The sequence below is a fragment of the Oratosquilla oratoria genome, chromosome 21, assembly GCF_046742065.1.
Source record: "Oratosquilla oratoria isolate Oo_2021 chromosome 21, ASM4674206v1, whole genome shotgun sequence".
NCBI lineage: Eukaryota > Metazoa > Arthropoda > Malacostraca > Stomatopoda > Squillidae > Oratosquilla > Oratosquilla oratoria.
Genome location: NC_134797.1, coordinates 36460644 through 36483432, shown reverse-complemented (window position 1 = coordinate 36483432; position 22789 = coordinate 36460644). Strand labels below are relative to the sequence as shown.

General features: G+C 39.3%; 1 protein-coding gene across 3 annotated transcripts; it reads right to left on the bottom strand.

Annotated features, from left to right (window-relative positions):
- Positions 1-1568: 1568 nt before the first annotated feature.
- Positions 1569-18005, bottom strand: Nfs1 (Nfs1 cysteine desulfurase). Of its 3 annotated transcripts, none has more exons than XR_012967407.1 (10): positions 17800-18005; positions 16036-16232; positions 15218-15355; positions 14714-14898; positions 11909-12025; positions 8743-8853; positions 7246-7457; positions 6702-6924; positions 3518-3687; positions 1569-2267 (listed from the first exon to the last, which is right to left on the bottom strand). XR_012967407.1 is itself a non-coding variant. In XM_076204715.1 (9 exons), exons 1-9 carry the CDS (start codon positions 17897-17899, stop codon positions 3624-3626), a joined length of 1347 nt encoding a protein of 448 aa, XP_076060830.1. In that variant the 5' UTR covers positions 17900-18005; the 3' UTR covers positions 1569-3623. The 3 variants fall into 3 exon arrangements, 1 of the variants encoding a protein (XP_076060830.1); XR_012967408.1 differs by having other exon boundaries at positions 1569-1654; XM_076204715.1 differs by having other exon boundaries at positions 1569-3687.
- Between the last annotated feature and the right edge of the window lie 4784 nt (positions 18006-22789).

Below are 22789 nucleotides of genomic sequence, written 5' to 3'. Positions count from 1 at the left end.
AGTGGGGGAGATGCAGGGGTGACCTGTCATCCAGGAGCCAAGAAAAGAGGGAGGAAGGGAGGGGTGGTGAATGGGAGCATGAAGGGATGAAATGAGTGGTAGTAGATTTATGCCTTTTGACTTTAGCTACCTCCCTTGTAAGGGGGAAAAAAAAACCTTGGTACATGTATGTACTTCAAGCCACATTACAAGTGATTCTGCTGGGCAGCTAACTTTGATATTGGGAGGATAGGGGTGGGGCACCTTTTCTAGCTCATTCTCCATGTGGGGTGAGCAGTGGGTCCTGAATAGGGCTGCTCAGTTGTGTAGGTTGCTGCTGAGCAATGTTACTCCCTAATCCTATCACAGGATAACCACTGGGTCTACCCTTTTGGCAACCCAGGGGTGCCAACTGGAGGTGGGGAGTGAAGTAGCAGTTGGTCTTCAGTCTGCTTTCAAATCCCATTTCACGATCTTCCCTCCCTCTTTTTGTGTAGGCCATGATAGATGGCAGCAAAATCTTTGAATGGATTAATAGCAGGTAAACCCTAGCCCAAGATTAATGTGTCAAGTTACTAGATGGTTGGAGGAAAGCTGCAACAATAACAGTATGTTGTATGTCTCAGTTGCCATCATGTTTAGCATCAACTTCCCTGGTGGGAAGAAACAAACACCAGTAAACCACAGTCCATAACCAAGCAATGCCTCATGTGAATTGAGCCTAGGGGAGACCACAAGGGGCTGAGGTTGTAGTTTGTGTTCCTCTAGGAATAAGATTCTGGAGGAATTCCTGAACTTGCAGAGTATAGGTGTTAATTTCAAATTTACCCATGAAAGATAAAGTATTTATTTTCCAAGTTCTGCTACATGATATATACATATGAAACAAGTACTTGAGTGTTTATGGCATATATGCACATACACTAAAGATACTTACACAATGTAAAGTTACATATATGTACAGTTGACTCTTGCTCTACAGGTTTTGAAGTTTTAGTTCATAATTCATATGGGAAGCCTAGCTTGTAGTTACTGGTAAAACTCCCTTTATACCAAGGCAGCCTTGAGTATTAGTCCTTATTGCTCTGCTAATTGCTGCAAGACCAGATTTGCACAAACTGTATTACATTCAGCTACTGCAACACCAGCAGTTTTTTGTTCCTGTACTTACTTTCCATTTTTTTTTCTTTAATTTTTTCCCTATGGAGATAAGTGCTTTTGAATAAAGTGTCCATATGCAAAGTAATAGAAAGTGCCAGTGTGAAGATAAAAAAAATATATATATATTACAGAGAAAAATGCAATAGTGAGGTGTATCTTTGAACACGAACACTCCATATCACATCAAAGAAACCATAGAGCCATTGTTGCCAGGACTATCTCAGATTCTGCAACAGCAAAAACCAATCTGGTCTACAAAGCAAAGTACCTATCATCCTGAATATATATACCAATGATTGGAATCAAATTTGATAATGGACAAGGTATGTACACTATCACTAATTTTATCTAGAGAATTCCAGTACCCTGGAAATGCAAGGTCCTTTACCATGAATTAAGATGGGTTTTGGAGGTCATTTTTCTTAATCAATTTGTAGATCACATCAGATACAGCACCTATACATCAAGGAAAGTGGCCATTTCCCAAGTGAATGCTGCTGATGCATCCAGTGTTCTGGAAAATTATGCCTATGTACATTTTATACACCAATGATGCATCACATACATATTCAATGCTTCAAAAGACAAGCTTGTACATACACCAATGATGCATCACATACATATTCAATGCTTCAAAAGACAAGCTTGTACTAATTTGTGGTAAGAATGCGAGCCTTATGCCAGCTGGTTCATAAGGTAGCACAACACAAAGATGCTCAAATGACTTCCTTCAGTTCAAAGTATGCATACCTTCACTGTTCAACTTTATATTCCAGGTGTGATCTAAACATTGGTAATACATTATGCCTTCTTTATCTATCATTCAGATTTTTAATCAAGATGACCACAACCTGGGTTTCATGGTCTTTAAAAAATTGTAAATGTAGCCTTGCTGTGGATGTGCTGTGTCTTGCGACACTGCCTCTCACCCACGGCAGTGGGCGAGATGCAGAGATGACCAGTCATCCATGAGGAGCCAAGATAAGAGGGAGGGAAGCGGGTGGATAGGAGTGGAGTATATGGGGATGGAATGGGTGGGAGTGGACTTTATTCCTTTATCTTTTAGCTACCTTCCTTGTACAAGGAAAAACCCTTTGGTATACTGTATGTATGCCAATGTAGCCTACCTGAAACAAAATAGGTACACAAATACATTTCAATCAAGGCATGTTATATACCTGTGCTCTAAATCTGTATAATTAATTTTTTTTCTCACTATATAATCTGACTATTGATATCAGCCATTGCTTTGGTTTGCAAACCTGGAGACCAATCTTGTATGATGTGAAGATAGAAGTGTGAAAACTCTAAATTGTAATGTAAAGTCAACAACTATCTCAAAACTGATAATCTGAGAAATGTGGCGATATGTAGTTGTAATGCATAATCTTTAGTGAACACGCAGAACCAGTATAAATTCCTAATAAATCAAGCCTCCAGTTACTGCAACCTCTTAAAAATAGTACAACTTCATAAACCTTTGGTAATATACACTCATATGGTGGCAATCCAATTAACACTAACCCGATTCCTGTTGTTGGGTTCAGCAATCTCATCCCTGACTGACCTCTCCACCACCTCACCTTTGGCTCCAGCCAATTAATACATAGCAGCAATGTTGCATGCATATACCATCCAATCAGTGCAATGCCCATCTTTAGAATACATTCCATATCCATTATTTATTGGTGATGTACAAGGAAGGTAATTTGGTTACTAAAATATATTCTGTAAATTCTGTTGAGTGGCAAGGGAGGGGAGGTGGAGGCTGCCATATAGTAATGCACTAAAGGTAAATCAGCTCTGGCTGTCAGGTCCTGTTGTGGAAGCACCAGTTCTTACTGCACTGCTTTTGACCAAAGCAATGTGACTGGGTACATGGATGGACTAGGCATGAGGTGCGGGAATGGGAGGGGTATTAAAGGGATTTTAATATGTATCAAGGGGGTGAAGTTTGATTTTACCACCCTCCTGATAAAGGAGAAATGGCCAATGGTAGATGTGCACAATTATGTATATACACCTGCACATGCACACACCTACATACACATTTGCAATCACAAAAAATTATGTACATTTTTACTGTTTTTGCAAACATATATATAGATATGTATATGAAAATAATCCTAATATAATTCTCCAATTTTTTGGGAATGATATAATGAATTAAGACCTCAAATGAATGAAACATATTGAGACTGGTATGCACATAGATGTATGCGTGGCATCCATTCCCATGGCCACAAAGGGTCTTTTCGTTACAAACAAGTCAACAGTGCATGGATACTAAACACTGGTGTATGCACAGTCATATACACACTAATTAGAGGTATGTTAGTGAATACAAGATCATGTGTATTTCATTATGCATACATACCAGTGCTATTCTCATAATGAGGTGATGATAATTCTTTTAAGTTCAGTATTCTTTGGATTCACAGTTCAATAAATAAAGAGTGAATACTTGAAGTACATCCTCTGGTTTAATGTTGAGACCACTGGATACTTTTCAGATCAATTCCTTCTTGTTCCATTTCCCAAAGTGGACTGAAAGAGAAGAGTACTTTGTATTCATGTATCTACAAATATTTAGAAATCACGTCATAAATATCTCACAAAAATTGGTCAACTGTCCTTCTGATACATATCAGAATGCCTTTATCGCCTTAGAGGTGGCAGCCAAGAGAAAGCACATGTTTATTCCATGCAAAGGATTACAAAGGCGGAGCATGCCAAAGGAGACCCTTTGCTAGGTTGGATGCAGAGAGAGAGAGAGAGAGAGAGAGAGAGAGAGAGAGAGAGAGAGAGAGAGAGAGAGAGGAAAAAAAAATAATAATAATAATAATAATAATAAAAAATAAATAAATAAAAATAAAAAACAAGTAAATAAATAAGATAAAAAAATTTTTTATAATGATATAAAGAAAATAAATAAATGCATTGGTATAGTTCAATAATAATCAAACAGCATATTAAATAAATTGACAGAACTAATAAATGAAAATCAAGCAAATAATAAAGACAAATAATAAAAAACAAATATACAATATAAAATAAATGGCAGTCATTATAGCATCTTGCTTAGGTGTTTATCTAAACGAATCTTAAAGCTTTGAACTGAACTACATTGCACTGCCTCTGCACGAAGTTTATTCCATTCATTAACTACACAGTTGAAGTCGTTTCTACCCACTTCCAAATTAAATCTATTCCTTGACAGTTTGAGACCATTATATCTTGTTCCGTTCTCATTCAGTGTGAAAATTTTGTCACTTTTGATGTTGTCAATTTCCTTTAGAATCTTAAAGACCTGTATCAATTCACCTGCAAGTCTACGCTTTGGGGAAACCAGATTCATATGTTTTAGTCTATTTTTTATATTTGTAATCAGTTTTGTGGCTTGCCATTGTACTTTTCCCAATCTGTTCAATGTCTTTAATGAGATTCGGTGACCATACGGAAACAGCATATTCCAATTGTGGACAAACTAAAGATCAGTCCTAGAATCTTATTTGCTTTCTCAACATCTACTGCTAAGGTTGGGGGTAACTCAAGAAGACAGCATTTCCACAGCAGGATCCAACAACTAAAACTGGTTTACTCCTGCTTCATTACATGGCAACCCCCACCACATTCTTTACCTTTTGCACCATCTTCCTTACTTAATATTTCTCTTACATCCACCTCATCCACTCTAGAAACATAGGGGGCAGACAAAAACATCTCTTTGGGCCATGTCATTTCTCTATCCATTTACAATCATTCCATACACCATTATTTTTTTTCATCATCTTCCTTGCTTAAGGACGTTGGTATGTGTATATCAAAATAAGCTAAACTGATAATGTTTTTAACTGTAAATGATACAATGGCTATTTCCCACTTACAAGGGAGGTAGCCAAAAAACTAGGGCATAAAATCAACTCCCACTCATACCATCCCCATATACTCCACCCCCATTCACCCCCCTCTTAACTTGGCTCCTGGATGACACCCCGAATCTTGCCCCCGTCCCCTCATGCAGAAAAATAGAAGACTGGGAGAAATCCCTTTGGGCTGCGTCAATTTATTTTTCACACATTCCCTCACCCTCCATCCCCCAGTAAGTTATGCTACATGACGCATTTACTTCAACCATTTGTTGTGCATACTTAAAAAAAACATCCAATCTTTGGCATACTGATGTCCTTAACCCCTTCCATATGATGATGCCTATATAGGTGTCATGAGGTGCGAGTGGGTATACGAGGATGCAGACATTGGAGTCTTGAGTATATTTATTTTGTAGTTGTAGATTAGTGACTCCCGTATTCTGTGAACTGGCCTGATTGCATTTTCTGTGGTTAACAACATTCAGAGTGAAAAAGAATGAGTAATACAGCTGTAATCTTATATCTTATACCATGAGTATTGTGATGCATTATCGAATCATTGTACATCAGGCACCCGAATCCGTGCACTAGAATTTGACTTGTTCAATGCCTAATTCCCTACATCCACCTTGTTCTTTGTCTTCCTCTCAAGTTTCCTCCATCAACTTCTGCTTTCCACAGTTTTTGCTAGTCCTTCATTTATCTTTTCATATTCCTAGAGTATCTTAACATTCTCTGATCTGCCTGCTATCTTTCCACCCATACAGACCTAAGGGGTAGTCTGAAGACAGTAAAACCCCTCTTGAAGCTGTGCCTCCAAATGAAAGAAGGAGTACCGATAGCATCTGAAGACAAGCAAAAGGATTCAAATTCTTTCAGATGTCAGTCTTTAACCACTTCAGTACAAGTCAAATTTTTGCATGCAGCATTGGCTGCCAAATATATGATGCATCACAATACTTGCATTAAAAAGTAATTGCTGTATTACTCATTCTCTTTTACTCTGAGTAATAATAAACACAGAAAACATGATCAAACCAGTTCACAGAATATGGGGGTAACTCGTGTACAACTACAAAAAATATACATATATATACCAAATACTCTTCCCCCCTTATAAGGGAGGTAACCAAAAAACAAAGGCATAAAAACCACTCCCACCCATTCCATCCCTAACATACTCCACTCCATTCCCCTCCATCCTCTTATCTTGACACCACCTGGATGACGGGTCATCCCTGCATCTCACCCACTGCCTTGGGTCAGAAGCAGTATTGCAAGACAGCATATCCACAGCAAGGCCACTTCATTAAGTCGACAAAGCAGCCTTGCTGTGGATGTGCTGTGTCTTGCGACAGTGCTTCTGACAAGGAAGTGGGCGAGATGCAGGGATGACCTGTCACCCATGAGGTGCCAAGATAAGAGGGAGGGAAGAGGGTGGAGGGGAGTGGAATATACAATTTCATTATATATATATATATATATAATCAAGACACCAATGCCAGCATCCTCGTGCATCCACTTGCACCCCGTGATGCCTACGTAGGCATCGTTGTATCACTTCATGCAGGCCCCACCTTGTCCCAACAACAATAAACACATTACATCCAGAAAAAGCACAAAAACTCGCACTGAAGTATCAGGAGCAAGTTCTATAAGCCAAGAACCATTTGTTTGAATTTAACCTACCTCATATCCCTCAGCCTGTTCACATGCTGGATGCACAATTCAGCAGTTAGGTCCACTTCCTCAACAGTTGTGAAACGACTTATGCCAAAGCGAATAGAGGAATGTGCCAAGTCCTCGTCAGCACCAATGGCACGCAACACATATGAAGGTTCTAATGAAGCACTAGTGCAGGCTGAACCAGAGGAAAGTGCAATATCCTTAAGTGCCATCAGCAGAGATTCACCTGTAAAAACATCCAGATTCACACATGTAAAGTGTATTAGTTTTTTCCTCTTGTCAGTTCAGATAAGAGTGAAGATAAAAGGGTAAACAAATGGGTGACTGATGGGGGTGGGTGTATGCACTGGCTGGCTGCCTTCCTGATATGGAGGCCTTTTATATACAAGTTGAGTGTCAGTTTAGTAGCGTGGCAAACTATTACCAAGGGTGTGTATATAACTTCAGTACTGTGTTGATACACATTCTGATAATTACCTAAATATTCAATCAAATGGACCTGTCTTAGCATTTAAGTTTCCCTGTCAAAATCTAAACTATAACCAACCTTCAACATGTGCAAATGACAAGTTAATACAGCCAGGATAGGTTCTTTCTGGATCTCCATTCCGCACAACTCTTGGAAGGTGAGAAGTGAGAGTATTGATGATGCGCTCCGATAGCTTTGATATGTACTGGTGGTCATAAGCCATCTCCTGCTCACAAACTTCACATGCAGCACCAAGACCCACAACCAAGGAAGTGGGAAGGGTTCCAGACCTAAAATGTAGAGAAACGAACAACATATAGTAATTACTAAATGATGACATGCCAAGGATGAAATGGATGGATGGGGTAAACGGGGTGTTGAGCAAGAGGGGAACGTTTGTTGTGGAAGGGAGAAGGCTGAAGATATGGGTGAGTGGAGAACAGCTGTGTATGGATAATACAGTGATACATGGAAGGGAGTGGTTGTGTGCGAGTGATATTTTGGTACAGCCCAAAGGGATTTCTCCCCATCTTCAATGTTACTGCATGAAAGGATGGACAAGGGGCAGTTTGCCAATTAAATGAAGTGGCCTTGCTGTGGATGTGTTGCATCTTGCTGCATTGCTTCTGACCTAAGGCAATGGGCAAGATTCAGGGATGACCCATCATCCAGGAGGAGCCAAGATGAGAGGGAAGGAGGCAGGGGTGGTGAATGGGGGTGGAATGGGTGGGAGTGGAATTATGACAACTTTGGCTACCTCCCTTGTAAGGGTGAAAAAGCCTTTGGTATATGTACTAAATGCTGTGTGTGGAGTCAACATGATGTGCCTGCACAAGGCAGTACTACCACATGGCTGAATACAGATTAATCAAGTAATCCAGTGCAGGAGATCCACGGCTCCCTGGTAACTGGCAACAGCCACTGGATGGGCCCAGAGATCATTTGGGAAATAATTAGAGTTGCCTTGGGAGAAACTGTTATAGTGGATTGGCTAGCAAGGTTGTTTAATGTGTGCCTATAGGAGGGGAGTATGCTGGAGGACTGCATGTACGATTCTACTTTACAAAGGAAAAGGGAACAAATGTGAATGTAGTAGTTTTAAAGGGATCAGTTTGAATGTAGCTGAAAAACCACATGGGAAGGCATTAACTGAAATTATTACAATAGGAACAGGGGGAGTAATTGGTGATAAACTGAGTGTAGAACAAATTTTTGTGGCAAGCAGATTTGCAAGAGACAGATGACCCTTCATCAACTAAGAGCCACGATAAACTGGAAACCAATGGGTGTGGGACGGGAGCAAGGTAGGTGTATGCCTTAGCTGGCTACCTTCCTTATAAGGGGGGAAAAGTATTTGGTGTTTAGAAAGGAACAAAAAAAAATTGAGAATTTTGAACAAAACATTGTGTTTGGTCATCAAAACAATGGCTTGAATACCTCCAGTCAGCCACACCAGTTAATGCAGTACTACAAATCCAAAATTTGACATGGTCATAGTGGTTTTGGACAACATAGTATGTACCTGTATGAACTGTGATTTCATAATCGCTTACTACTACAAAATAAACGACTCACCTCATGCCTCTCTCTTGGCCACCACCACTCATGAGAGCCTCTACTCTCACCCTTGGCCTTCTCCTTACATAAAGTGCACCAATACCCTTTGGGCCATAGATCTTGTGTCCACTGAAATAAATAGAAATCCTTTAGAATAAACAAGTTATGGAAAAAAAGAAAAGACAAAGAGGAATGAGGTGGTGAAGAAGATGGAGAGAGAGAGAGAGAGAGAGAGAGAGAGAGAGAGAGAGAGAGAGAGAGGATTTCACAGGGCATAATCTAATACAACTTTTCATTAAATGCATTTGTTGCATATGCTCAGAAATTATTCCATAAACTCCACTTGTGCACTACTTTGCCAGCTTTCATTAATTTCCTTTAACTTCAAATGACAAGACTGTTCAGAACTCTTTCAATATTTGATCAAGCTTGAAAATGAGAAAACCACAATTGTTGGCACTTAACCCATGAATTGGTCATTAACTACTTGTTTAACCACCTCTACATGATGATGCCTAAGTAGATGTCATGAGGAGTGAGTTGGTATACAAGGATGCTGGAGTTCGTGTCTTGGTTATATTTATTTTGTAGTTGTGGCTTATGACAGGGTAGACAGGAAGGCACTGTGGGAGGTACTGCAGATATAAAGGATAGGAGGAAAGCCGTTAAGAGCAGTTGAGAGTTTTTACGAGAGTAGTAGAGCTTGTGTTAGGATTAGAAATGGAGAGAGTGAATGGTTTGAGGTAAAGGTGGGACTTCGTCAGGGGTGTGTTATGTCGCCCTGGCTGTTCAATCTTTACATGGATGGGGTGGTGCGAGAGGTGAATGCAAGGGTAGTGGGTCAGGGGTTGGAGATGATTAAAGAAAATGGAGAAAAGTGGGAGGTGAGCCAGCTGTTGTTTGCTGACGACACTGTGCTTGTTGCAGGATCAGAGGAGGGATTGAGGAAGTTAGTGACAGTTTGAGAAGGTGTGTGAAAGAAGGAAGCTGAAGATAAATGTGGGCAAAAGCAAGGTGATGAGATGTACAAGGGGAGAGAGTGACAGTAGGCTGGAAGTGAACATTAACCTCTTCACTCCGGGGCACATCGCACTTCTGGCAGCATTAGCTGCCCGACGTGCGACGTTGCGTCATAATAATCGTATTATAGAAAATAAAGCCAGTGCTCAATCGTTTGTTCTCTTTCACCCGTGTATTTTGATAATCAGAAAATATGATGAAGCCAGTTTAGAGAGAATGGAGGTTACGTAGGTACGACTACAATAAATATAATCAAGATGCCGATGTCGGCATCATCGAGTACCCACTTGCTCCTCATGCCGCCTACGTAGGCGTCACCATATGGAAGTGGTTAAGGGTGAGAGACTGGAGGAAGTGGATAGTTTTAGATACTTGGGTGCGAATGTGACAGGAAAGGGAGGAGTGGGGATGGAGGTAGAATGTAGATTGAGAGAAGCGAGTAAATGCCTTGGGGGGATTAAAAAGTGTAATGAGAAATAGACATCTGGGAATGGATGCTAAGAGGAGGTTACATGAAGGAGTGATTGTGCCAACATCAATGTACGGGGCAGAAACATGGAACATGAGAGAGGAAGAGGAGTTTGAATGTGTTTGAGATGAAGTCTGAGAAGTATGATAGGGGTTACGAGGCTGGATAGAGTGAGAAATGGTGAGGTGAGGAGGAGAACAGGGGTGGAAAGGGAGCTGGAAGATAGGGTTGATGAAAGAGTATTGGGATGGTTTGGACACATGGAAAGAATGAGTGAAGAAAGATTAGTAAAAGAAGATGGGAGAGGACAGAAGATAGGGGTGAATGGAGAAGGGTTGTGTATAGAGGAGGCTGTGATGCATGAGGGGGAGTGGGTGGGGGATGAGGAAATATGCATGAGAAAAAATTTGACTCAGCCCGAAAGGATTTCTCCCCGTCTTCTCCTTTTCTGCATGAGGGGATCGCCAAATTTATGAAGTGGCCTTGCTGTGGATGTGCTGTGTCTTGTGGTACTGCTTCTAACCCAGGGCAGTGGACAGGATGATGGGATGACCTGTCATCCAGGAGGTTCTAAGATAGGAGGGAGGGAGGGAGGAGGGTAGTGGAATATATGGGAAATGAAATGGGTGGGAGTGATTTCTATGCCTTTTTCTTTTTGGCTATCCCCTGTGTAAGGGGGAAAAAGCCTTTGGTATATGTATGTAGTTGTAGCCAAGTGACCCATGAATTCTGCGCACTGGCTTGATCAGCGACCTCCCTCTCCATCCCCTAATGCACAAAAAGAGAAGATGGGAGAAATCCCCTTTGGGTTGCATCAAATTATTTTTCTACATATACTCCCTCACCCCCCATCCACTCCCTTTCATGTACCACAGCATCATCCATACAAAACCATTCTCCATTCACCCCTATCTTCTGTCTTCTCCCACTCTTCCTCAGACATTCCTCTTTCCCAATGCCTCTTTTACCCCATCAATCTATCTCATCCTTGATCACCCCCTCATACTCACTCCTTCCACACCTCTTAATGGTCTTTCTTCACTCATTTTCATGTGTCCAAACCATCCCAATACTCTTTCATCATCCGTATCTCCCAACTCCCTTTCAATCCCTGTTCTCCTCCTCACCTCCTCATTTCTCACTCTATCCAGCATAGTAGCCCCTAACATAGTTCTCAGGCACCTCATCTCAAACACATTCAAACTCCTCTCTATACAGTGCTGTCAGCATCCATTCTCAAATGTCTATTTATCCCATTTGGGGTATTGGATGCATGTTATTGTGGTGTTAAAAGCTGCTCAGTAGCATGCAGCTGATACTTTAGGGTCTATATGTGGTGTCCCTACGGACCAGAGCCACATGTCACTGTCCATGGTAGAGGAAATCTCTATTCATAGAGAAATGATGATACTTCATTATACTGCAACTGTTTCTCTGTTATGCTATCCCCCTCACTCACTCCGTCAAACCCTATGGTAAGGGAAAATACTGCTACCAAGTATTTCCACTCAAGTCATAAAAGGTGACAAAATTGGGGCGGGAATAGGACCAGGCATCCTTCTCCATGTAGCCCCAAAGGGGCATTCCTTAAAAATGCAAAGGCATTAGAAGAAGAAGAAGAAAAAAAATAAATAAATAAATAAATAAATTTAAAAAAATCCTAGGTATCACCCTCAAAGAAAATCTGATATTCACCTGATGGAGAGAAGGTCAATGTTCATCTTGCTAACATCAATTGGTATCTTTCCAACTGCCTGGGCAGCATCCGTGTGGAAGAAAACCTTCTTAGCTCGGCACAAGGCTCCAATTTCACTGCAAAACAAAACAGATTTTACTTCACAATATACCAACTTTAAACAAAACTACAGCAAAATTGTATATAGTAATTAACCTGTGCAAGTGGCCCAACTGGAAGCTTGCTGGTCTCAATTACTTAGTCATGGGTTAGGATTCCACACTTTTCTCCAATGGCCAGCAGTGACTGTTACCTTCAACGGTCCCAGGATGTAGGGCAAAGATGACTACTTCAGCCAGCTCTGCATGCCTCCTGCCATATGCCTATCACCTTTTTAGTGCTACTGATAAGCACATTCCTTCTGACTCCCACTAATTGATCTTGTTCACACAAAAGAAAATCCCTGTAGGTGGTGAGCAGCTGCACCTTCAAGTGGTAATGGAAGGAAAATGGATCCCCGCAGACAGTGATCATCCACTAGTCCATCCAAAGGTGTGGCACCTAGAGGCTTCTAGTCCTATACTCCATTTTTTTTTTTCTGTCAAGTACTGCCATTATATTGCAACCTGGTAAGAAAACACCCAAACCCTTACTGACAACTTCAAATTAGAGCCATCTAGTGACGCCATGCTGAACCCTGATGTAAACAATCTTTATGAGACTCCAGTGACTACGAGGGAATATCACAATGCTTTTTCTGGATTCAGTAAGTACAAAAGAAGTTTAAGTCGAATCTTAGAGATAGAGGGAAATGAGCAAAAATAGGATACGGTGGGAGAATGAAATTATGGACTTAAGGAATGAAATCATTGGACTAATGGATTCCTTAGCGCAAACAAACATTGAAATTTCCGACCTGAAGAAAACTAACTTGGATCTAAGAAACGAGATTAAGGAAATGAAAAATGATATAAGAGCTGAAGAGTGATAATGAAAAGAAGAGAATTAATGATACTACCAATAGTGAAAACTTAAAAGAAGAGGTTAACAACAAAATACAAGATATGACTGAAAAAATTGAAGAGAACTTAGGTGAGGAAAGTATTCCAAAGATTAAGAAATGGAAGGAAAACATTGAAAATAAAGAAATTGTTTTCAAAGAAATAGTCCAACAACAAATGCAGGAAAATGTGAAAGACAATTATCCAAGTAATTAATGAAAAAGCAAATTGGGTCAGACACTGTGGATAGGAAAAAATGTATTGTGGTATATGGACTAAAAGAAAAACATGGTCTGGTGAGGTACACGAGAGAAAAAGAAGAAAAAGAGACAGCAATAGCAATCCTAAAACAAATTCAGGATGGAGTCCAAGATGCACGCAAAGACATAGACAATGCATATAGGATTGGTCACTATTGTAAGGATAGAAATTGACCCCTAAAGATAAAACTAAGATCACAAATGATAATAGAAGACATCTGAAAAAGTAGGTAACTTGGCAAGGAGTGAATAGTACAATAATATATGGATAAATAGAGAAACAAGTAGTGAGGAATTAGAAAAAGAAGACACTAAGACGAAGCAAAGGAAAAACATGAAAACGGAGACCGAAAGCAAAGAATTCGATTGGAGAGTAATCGACATGAGACTGAGGAAATGGTACACCAGAATGGGTGAACCAAAGACAGAGGAGAGGAGAGAGGAGAGAGAGAGAGAGAGAGGTGAGAGAGAGAGGAAAAAAAAAAAAAACTCGCACAGAAAGAAAAAATGTGTGCAAACACTAGTCAAGATTTAAAAAAAAATTGATGCTGAAAGATACAAAGACTGGTCACCACAAGCATAGCTCCCTTCCTGTATAATACTAGATATATATACCTTTCATTGCCATTCTTGGATCCAGTGGGATGCATCACATGCCAACAAAATACACAGACTGAATCTGTTGTCTGCACACTTAAAACTTCAACCAAAATTACCACAAAATCTGAAGAATCTACAAATAAAACAAAGCACAAGTAAAAAAAAAAAAAAAAAATAAATAAATAAATAAATAAATAAATAAATACCATAAAACAAATAAAATAATAGAAACCCTGATCTATTTAAGAGTGGAATATACATCAGTAGTATAGTCCCCACAAGAAAGTCAAAACAAAGGACAGTAACCAAACTGGTCCCCAGCCTGGCAGATAATCCATACAAGGAAATACTAACAGCATTGGGTCTACCAGCTTTGAAAGATTGAATAGGTGGCAACATGATTACAGTATTGAGGTCACTGAATGGGAAAGATTGCAATGACAGAAGATATCTCCTGATTAAGAAAGAAAAGTCATGGGAACAAATTAAAAGACTACATACCTAAAGATGTGAAAAAATAAGTTTTCCATATAGATGTATAAATACTTTGAATCTCTTAGGAAGTAATATAGCCCAAGCTCAAACAATACACGAGTTCAAACCTAAATATGATAACTGGGAATCCAGGATATTGATTAAATTAGAACTTTACATGAATTTGAGGTTGGATATGATAAAAAAATAAAAATAAAGAATAGAAGACAGGACCCAATGTGTATTGCTCCTTTCCTGTATACTACAATTTGGTAAATACATTCTTTACAAGAACACTCTACATACATAGTGCTAACAAGAATAAACAGTAGACCAAACAAGGATTTACGGACTACACCACAAAGGCAAACTTCTATCCCTCACAAAAGCCAACCAATCTCAAAAATAAAAGCGAAATTACTCAAACATAAATCATTATGTACCTAGTGTACACTGACATATTGTACCAAACAATACTTCTACTACATACCTAATTGGCTGAGTCACTCCTATTTCATTGTTGACCATCATGACAGATACCAAAGCAGTGTCTGGTCGAATGGCTGCCTCAACATCTTCTAATGAAACTACACCTGAATTCTGAACTGGCAGGTAAGTTATTTCCCAACCTTCTCCCTCAAGGGCACGGCACGAGTCCAAGACACACTTGTGTTCCTATTAGAAAGTTAGGAGTTACATCAAAACCCTATATTGCATTCAAATAGTTTCTAAATCATACTTATAGCAATGAAATGCTCAACTTTATAAAACGGCCTCACTAATTATGCCATACATCTTGAACCAGACCCTGGCTGGTGTGACTGCTACAGGATGCAAGTGGTTCATGGGGGCAGCTGGGACAGGGCAGGATGGGAAAATAGGGATATGTTGAAGACATACAAGAGGAAAGGTACTATTACATCTTCAGATAATTCAAGATCATAGGGAACTTGTCAACTGTTTGTACAAACAACGAACTACTGCTAGGGCTTACAGTCTGTGTGGTGACAACATGTCTCTTCTTGGATCGATAGAATCTGGATACACCCTTTACACTAATGTTATTGCTTTCTGTTGCTCCTGAGGTGAAGATTATTTCCTTAGAATCTGCTCCTATTAGAGAAGCCACTTTCTGAAATGTAAAACATAGATTGTCAATAAACTTTATGGTTCAATGGCCCATTGCATTCCAAGAAGAAAGGAGGAGGAGGAAAAAAGGAGGAGGAGGAGGAAAAAAGGAGGAGGAGGAGGAAAAAAGGAGGAGGAGGAAGAGGAGGAGGTGAAAGAAGAAGAAAGATGGAGGAGGAATTGGATGAGGAGGAATTGGATGAGGAAGAAAGGAGTAGTAGGTGGAAGAAGAAGAAAGGAGGAAGGATAAAGGAGGTGGTGGACAAAGAAAATTCAGACACCGCTTTCCACACTGTGGTGGATGTCTGGAACAAATTAAACAAAACAATAGTGTGCAAACACCATACATGAATTTAAGAACAAATTAGATGTTGAGAGATACAAAGACGGATCACCACAAGAATGATTCCCCTTCCCGTAGAATACAACTAGGTAGGTAAACACATACTCTGACCTCTGGTTATCCTCAGGTCACGAGCGAGTGATGGTGGCGATATTTACTCTTCCCTAGTTCCTTTCCCTTTGTAAGATTATATATATATATATATATATATATATATATATATATATATATATATATTATATATATATATTATATATATATATTATATATATATATATATTACACACAAAAATATTACAAAACATTTGTATCCATGTACATTGTACATGAACTGTACATACCTTTCGAGCCTTCTCCACAGCATCCTCACTCTCCCAGCCATACTGATGAGTTCGAGAATGGGGGTTTCCATAGTATGAGGTCATGTATGGCATCATGGCATCCAGAACACGAGGATCAATGGGAGTGGTAGACTGTGCATCAAGGTATAAAGGGCGCATAGCTTCTTGACCATCTTGTTCCTTCGAGACACCAGTACCTATTAATGCGATTTATTATAATTAAAAAAGTATTACATAAAGATTCTGAACAACCTGATGATTTAACTGCCAAAGTTTGAATATCAGCTTTAATATATAATCTAGATTTTATATAGAAAAGAAGGCATATACAACTGTTGTCCAATTACTTCAGGTAGGAATTAATGATGGGCACCTGCTTGTGGTGATCCTGCAAGATGGACAAAGGGGCTTTTTTCAAGACCTGTGAATCCCCACACCTTCAAAAAGAGGTGCACTTGGTGTCTAGACTAAGCCTAAGACTTTTACTAATGGATTTTCTTGCATCTGTTCACACAAGCAGAGCTGACAACTGGCAGAGGTTTCTGTTTAACTAAACCACCAGAAAACCAACATCTTACTGGCCAATCTATGAACTATATCCTAACTAGTTTTCAATTTTTTGGGGGGAAACTAGATTCTTAAAATCTAATTAAAATCTAAAAAAGGAAATATGCCTCCAACTGCTTCTGGTGGCAAACAGGCCACACAGTATCCTCCGTTTCCTTCAACAAGATTCAGAGTTTGTCAAACTTGCTAAGTTTTTAGGTTAGGTTATGTTATATGTTAGAACTTGTAACAAAACATGGGTGATTGGGAATGTCTGTCAGGGCTTTCACGTGTTCTTCTATGGTTCTTTCGCACAATCTTTTCCAGTTCTTCAATAGAGTGAATGGTTAGACATGAGATTCAGGGGAGGCTATCAAACTTCATGTCAAGTGTGGGCCAGTAATAGCCAACACCACTGAAAATTGGAATCAAAGAATGCAAATATTGGTCCCAAAACTAGAACTACTGTCAGACCAAAGTTATTTTCTAGGCCCCAGCCAATAACTAGGCTCCTCATATTGATGAGATGCACTAGTGTAAAACTAGGTTAAGAGATTTCATGTCATGTAAACAAGTTTGTCATTGGCAGTACATACATGCATGACAAAAAAAAATCAAGTTTCATTACCAAAATTTCAAACCCTTTTAGATTGTACAACGATTTGTCTGTAATTTTATTACCAAAGGTTCAGACTATAACTATTTTGAGCATACAAATGATGGATAGTAATCTATTTTGCCATATTTAGCACCAGTAGGTTGGTGGAGCAGATTGTGTTGCTGGATGGAACTATTCCAAGTGCTGATGTTAGAACTAGATTAGTCCTTGTTTGAGTTACAGACATATTATAAAATTTCACAAAATTTTTCCTACAATGCTGTTCTACACATGACCAAGAGGTTGGAAAGTCTGGTTAAGTTCAATTTTATCCAATATGAAATTGCTGAGGTTTGAGTAACTTGTCATTACTTAACCATGAACTGTTGGTATTCTCTGATGAAACATTCTGATATTTCAATTTCATGAAAATCTTGGTAAATATTAGGCATTGGACCGTCATAACATCCTTGTATGATAATAGCTCATATAAACATGTATTATTATTATGATTACTTGTTAAATCTTAATATATGTACTCATACTTAATATATTTCGGTAACAATCTGCTCACCATTTGAGACCCATACGATTATTTAACAAGTTACCACGCTACTTACTTATTCCTCGCACTTGTAGGAAAAGTGACTGGTTTGGATTATGCTTTGTTACATTTGAAATTGTTGTAAAGAGCCTTCGTATCATCCTAAATTGAGCCATCACTGCTTCACACAATGTTGCGACTCACTTTGACAAAATACCACAACTACGTCTTCTCGCTACTTCTTCGACTGTCGAATGTCGACTGCCGACTTCTTAAGTTACATATGAGTTAAGAATTACTAATTGGTAACTTTCGAGTTCCGACATCTGACGTAGTGTTTTTTTCGTTTCGAATCGTGTTGATAAACGAAATTTATTACATAAGTACACAACAATGACATTTATACATATTAAGTGTAAAATTTAATGTATCTCAATTTTCTAAACTTTCTCATGTAATGATTTTTCAAATAATATCCATTCGTAGAGTTTACTCCTAAACTTTAATAACAATATATAATATAATTTCCAGTCTATTGTAAGGTATCTTGTCAAATACTTTCTCTAGACCCAGGTATACACAGTCCACATATGCCTCTCATTTAGATAAGTATGATTAATTGGACAGTAGGAGAACGGACCCAACGAGTTTTGGTCCTTTCTAGTGTACAACAGTTAGGTTGTCGACTAATGTGCTCTTCTCTTTAAGATATAAACCACCTACATAGAACTCACACACAACTGCCATTCATACCTTGATGGGGTCACTAGCATCATATACATTGGCGTCTTCATCTAGGAGACAGTATGATACATCAAACAGAACTTCAAGGATGACACAGGGATGTCACTTGACATCAGTCAGTATACATTGATAGAACTCGAAGCTGGTTAGTGACACTGGTTTGTAGATTAATTATTGTTTCTTTTTACTTCCTTCTTTATGAGTTGGTACTACATGAACTTATTTCCAGGCTTATGTTACTATACATTCTTCCAATAAACACAAAACTGGATTATGGTTTTTGTCCATCAATTCGTTTCTACATTCCAGTATCCAATTTGATATTCCACAACACCCATTAACTTTTATCACATCTATTGTTTCCAATAATTTGTGTGTTTCATTCAGTTCTACATTTAATTCATACAACACTACATTTAATTCATACAACACATTACTGCCTACTTCTCTCTCTTCTAAATATTTTTTGTTTCTGAAAACTGAATGGACACTTCTGTTCATTATTTCAGCCTCTGATGATATTTTATGAAGTGTTATACCGACTATAATTTAGATATTCCTTCTGTACTTCAACTTACTGCTGACAAAAAGTAGAACATTTTAGGCCTACATTTGCATTTATCAGTTCTGCTTTTTCCAAAGTGCTTTTCTTACTCTCTACGGATTCTCCATAGCCATTTCTAACCCTTTTTCATAGTCTCCACATTACCTCTCTTCGATTTCCATCTTTTCCGTGACACATCTGTCATTCCCTGCTGTTTCACATTTGTTAAACTAGTCTTTCAACAGATTTTTCTTTCCAATAATCCATGGCGTAAATTTGTTACCACACTAATTATAGGTCATTTTAAATAGTTTCCATGGCTTCTCAGTTTCGTTAACGTTTATGAATTCCTCCAAATTAATTTACTTCTTCAAAAAGTCTGTAAGCTGGAAAATTTTGTCTTCCTACAATTATATCTGCATGTCTGTATGGCACTCGTATTGAATATTGGTTACAATTTTTTTATGCGGCCAATATTTTAGGGACTAGTATTGTCCCCACGAAGAGGAGTCACTCAGCATTAATTTATAATTAAAGACTAATTAGTAATTACAAATGCTGATCACCGTTAATATTTACTATACCACCATTTTGCTGCCTTTATCACCTGTCACACTTTGGTGTAAGTATAGTAAAAAAACGCTGATAATTTCCGATAAAATACGTGTCTATCTATACGTATGATTAAGTTCTCTGCTCTGTAATATCCTGGCAACTGGGATCTAAGTGTTAAATCATCACTTCTCATGAAACACAAGTACTTCAAATATTTGATAGTACAAGGTTCCACAGCCTTGCTGTAGTGTCTTCGCATTTTACTCGTGTCATGTATATCACACTTTGACGTTGTTTCTAATCCAACCTTTATGGAGTAACCTACCAAAAATATAAATTTGGCACCTGTTTCCTACTCTTCTTAATCTATATTTTTGCAGTGCAATTCGTGCATTAGGAATGTTATAATTTGATTAGATAATTTTCCTCAAAAAGATATATTTCTGATAACGACATTTGGTAGTCGTTATTAGTTCACGCCCTCGTTATGGGTGGTATTTACCAAGGTCTAAATAAACAGGTCAGACCGTTTGAATTATTGTGCGCAGCTTCTGACGTCATTAGGCTGGGTCCGTTTTCTCTTTGTGAAACACTGAAGAAAACTGTGAAACGCCAAGGAAGACAGGAACTATAATATTTTATATATATATTATATATATATATATATTATATATCATATATATATATATATTATATATCATATATATTATATATTCATATATATAGACAGGAACTATAATATTTTATATATATTTATATATATTTTATATAATATTTGTCAGAATATAACTAATTGCGTGGAGCGGTGCGAGCGAAGGCAACAACATACCCGAACGACGCACCAGCTTCAACTGACAGCTATAGGACCCGCGAACCCCACTTTGAACAGCCAGGTGACGTTCACGGGCCCGCTGCGCCAACTCCCTCGAAATTCGGTCGGAAGTGGTTAGACCTGTTATTCCTTAGATCTTGGTATTTACCTAATTGTAGTATACGGTCGTTTGGTTGCGTCTCTTACTTTCCGGTTTATCATACCTGACCTTATTTCCTATACAATATGATATACATGCTCCTGTCATCACCATCAATTGGGAGCATACGCCAGGGAGCGCGTTGTTTCACACACAAGAAGCGCCAGTACCTACGGCAAAGGTTCTCAAACATTATTGCTTAGTGGTGCACTAATGACATGTCTTCTGACATTACCAACTCTACAGTCATTGTAGTGTATGGCCGGCCACACACGTGCAGTTTAAACTGACAGTTACAACTGTTCAGTTATAACTGTCAGTTGAAACTGCACGTGTGTGGGCCTCTCAGTATCACTGAGATACCCACACACGTGCAGTTTCAACTGACAGTTATAACTGAACAGTTGTAACTGTCAGTTTAAACTGCACGTGTGTGGCCGGCCTAAGTTTGGTACCTGATTTGATTTGATTTGATAAATTCATTACGCCTAATGGCGGCAAGCAATTTACAAACTGAAGTAGTTACAGAGAGATGAATGTCGCGCAGGTCATTGTGGAATCTAAATAAATCAATAATCACCAATATATGGAAATCTCACGAATGAATCTAAATTATTCTGTAAGAGATATTTGTAGATAAACATACATAGTACACATGTCATACATATATATGATGTATAGTATACATTCACATACATAACACATATACAATACAATATATTAATTATATAATCCTTATGTAATTATGATAGTACTTAATTACATAAATATACGCTGCACCACCAAGATACAATACTAGAATGATATATGCATTGGAAATTTGCATAGTTAGTAAAATACTACGCTCAGTGGCGGTAAACAAAATATAAACTTATGGAGTTACAGAAAGAAACGTGTTGCGCGGGACTTAGTAGAATTCAAATAGATTAACAACCACCAAAATGTGGAAATCTCATGAGTAGTACATCCAAATATTCATTCTGTAAGACATATTTACAAACATAAATTAGATTTTGTCCCTGTGGTAGTAAGTCTTTCACTGTGGGACATGCGAGACAATAATGTTCGAGTGTGTTGGCGTTGGCGAGGTGACACAGCTTGCAGGTGGAGTAGTGCGGCACATTCTCAGTCTGGGAGACCTGCCACACTGGTCGGTAACCCAGCCGGAGTCTAGCACTCACTATATTGTGTCTACGGACCAGTAGTCCGTGTCGACGATATTTGTGTGAGGTGTCAATGAAGTTATCATAGTGCTGTATGGAGACACTGTGAGCTCGCTCGGTGTTTCTACGATTCACTGTTAGGGTATGCATGGCTGAACACAGGATAGTTTTGTAATAACGTAAGGAGGGCGGGGTACGTATCATTGGTAATTCAAGAGCACACGCAGCCTTTGCGAGACTGTCCACAGTATCGTTACCCGCGATGCCTACATGAGATGGCACCCATAAAAAGGACACAACCGGTGTATTATCATGGGTATAGGCCAATCGACACAATATATCTCGCACTATATGGTCATCAGCAGGTCTTGGAGAGCAAAGGGCATGAAGGGCAGACTTAGAGTCGCAGATGATTACCCTCATTTAAACGTCTCTCAGTAAGGAGGGTAACAGCATCTAACAGTCCATTACAGTAGGTGGAACTTGATGTGTCGGGCAAGCGACGGCCAATCCACCCATCTCCCCCTGGTGGCTCCAGAATGGGGGAGAACACAGCACACGCAGCACTCCCGTCCGCCTGCATTGAGCCGTCAACGTAGAGATGGTGTGCCGTGGGAACTGAGGCAGACACACAGGCGATGGTCTCTAGGGCCAACTGTTTCTGGAGAAGGGGATGGGTCGTTTTAGACGTGGGAGTAAAGGAGACGAGAGGGAGAGGTTCTCGCCAGGGTGGCAATTCAGGTACAACCTCAGCAGCCGGAACATCAATGGCCAATCTCTGGAAGTCAGCACACACGGTACGGATAAGGTTACGTCCACCCGGCCGAAGGTGAGGCCGAGGCATATCAGGGTTGAGTGCCGCCAGGATGACGTTGGAGTAGTGAGGAGCCAGATGGGGAGAACGTAGACACTTGATGCTAAAGTAAGTGACATTAGCGTATATCCTGTCAACAAGTGGGGTCAAGTTAAGCTCAGTCAGCATGTTGACTATTCTGGTGGAGGCAGGACAGCCCAGGATAAATCGCATGACTGTTTTGAAACTTATCAAGGGGTTGCAGTGCTGTCTTAGGGAGCTGACAGAGCGCAGGA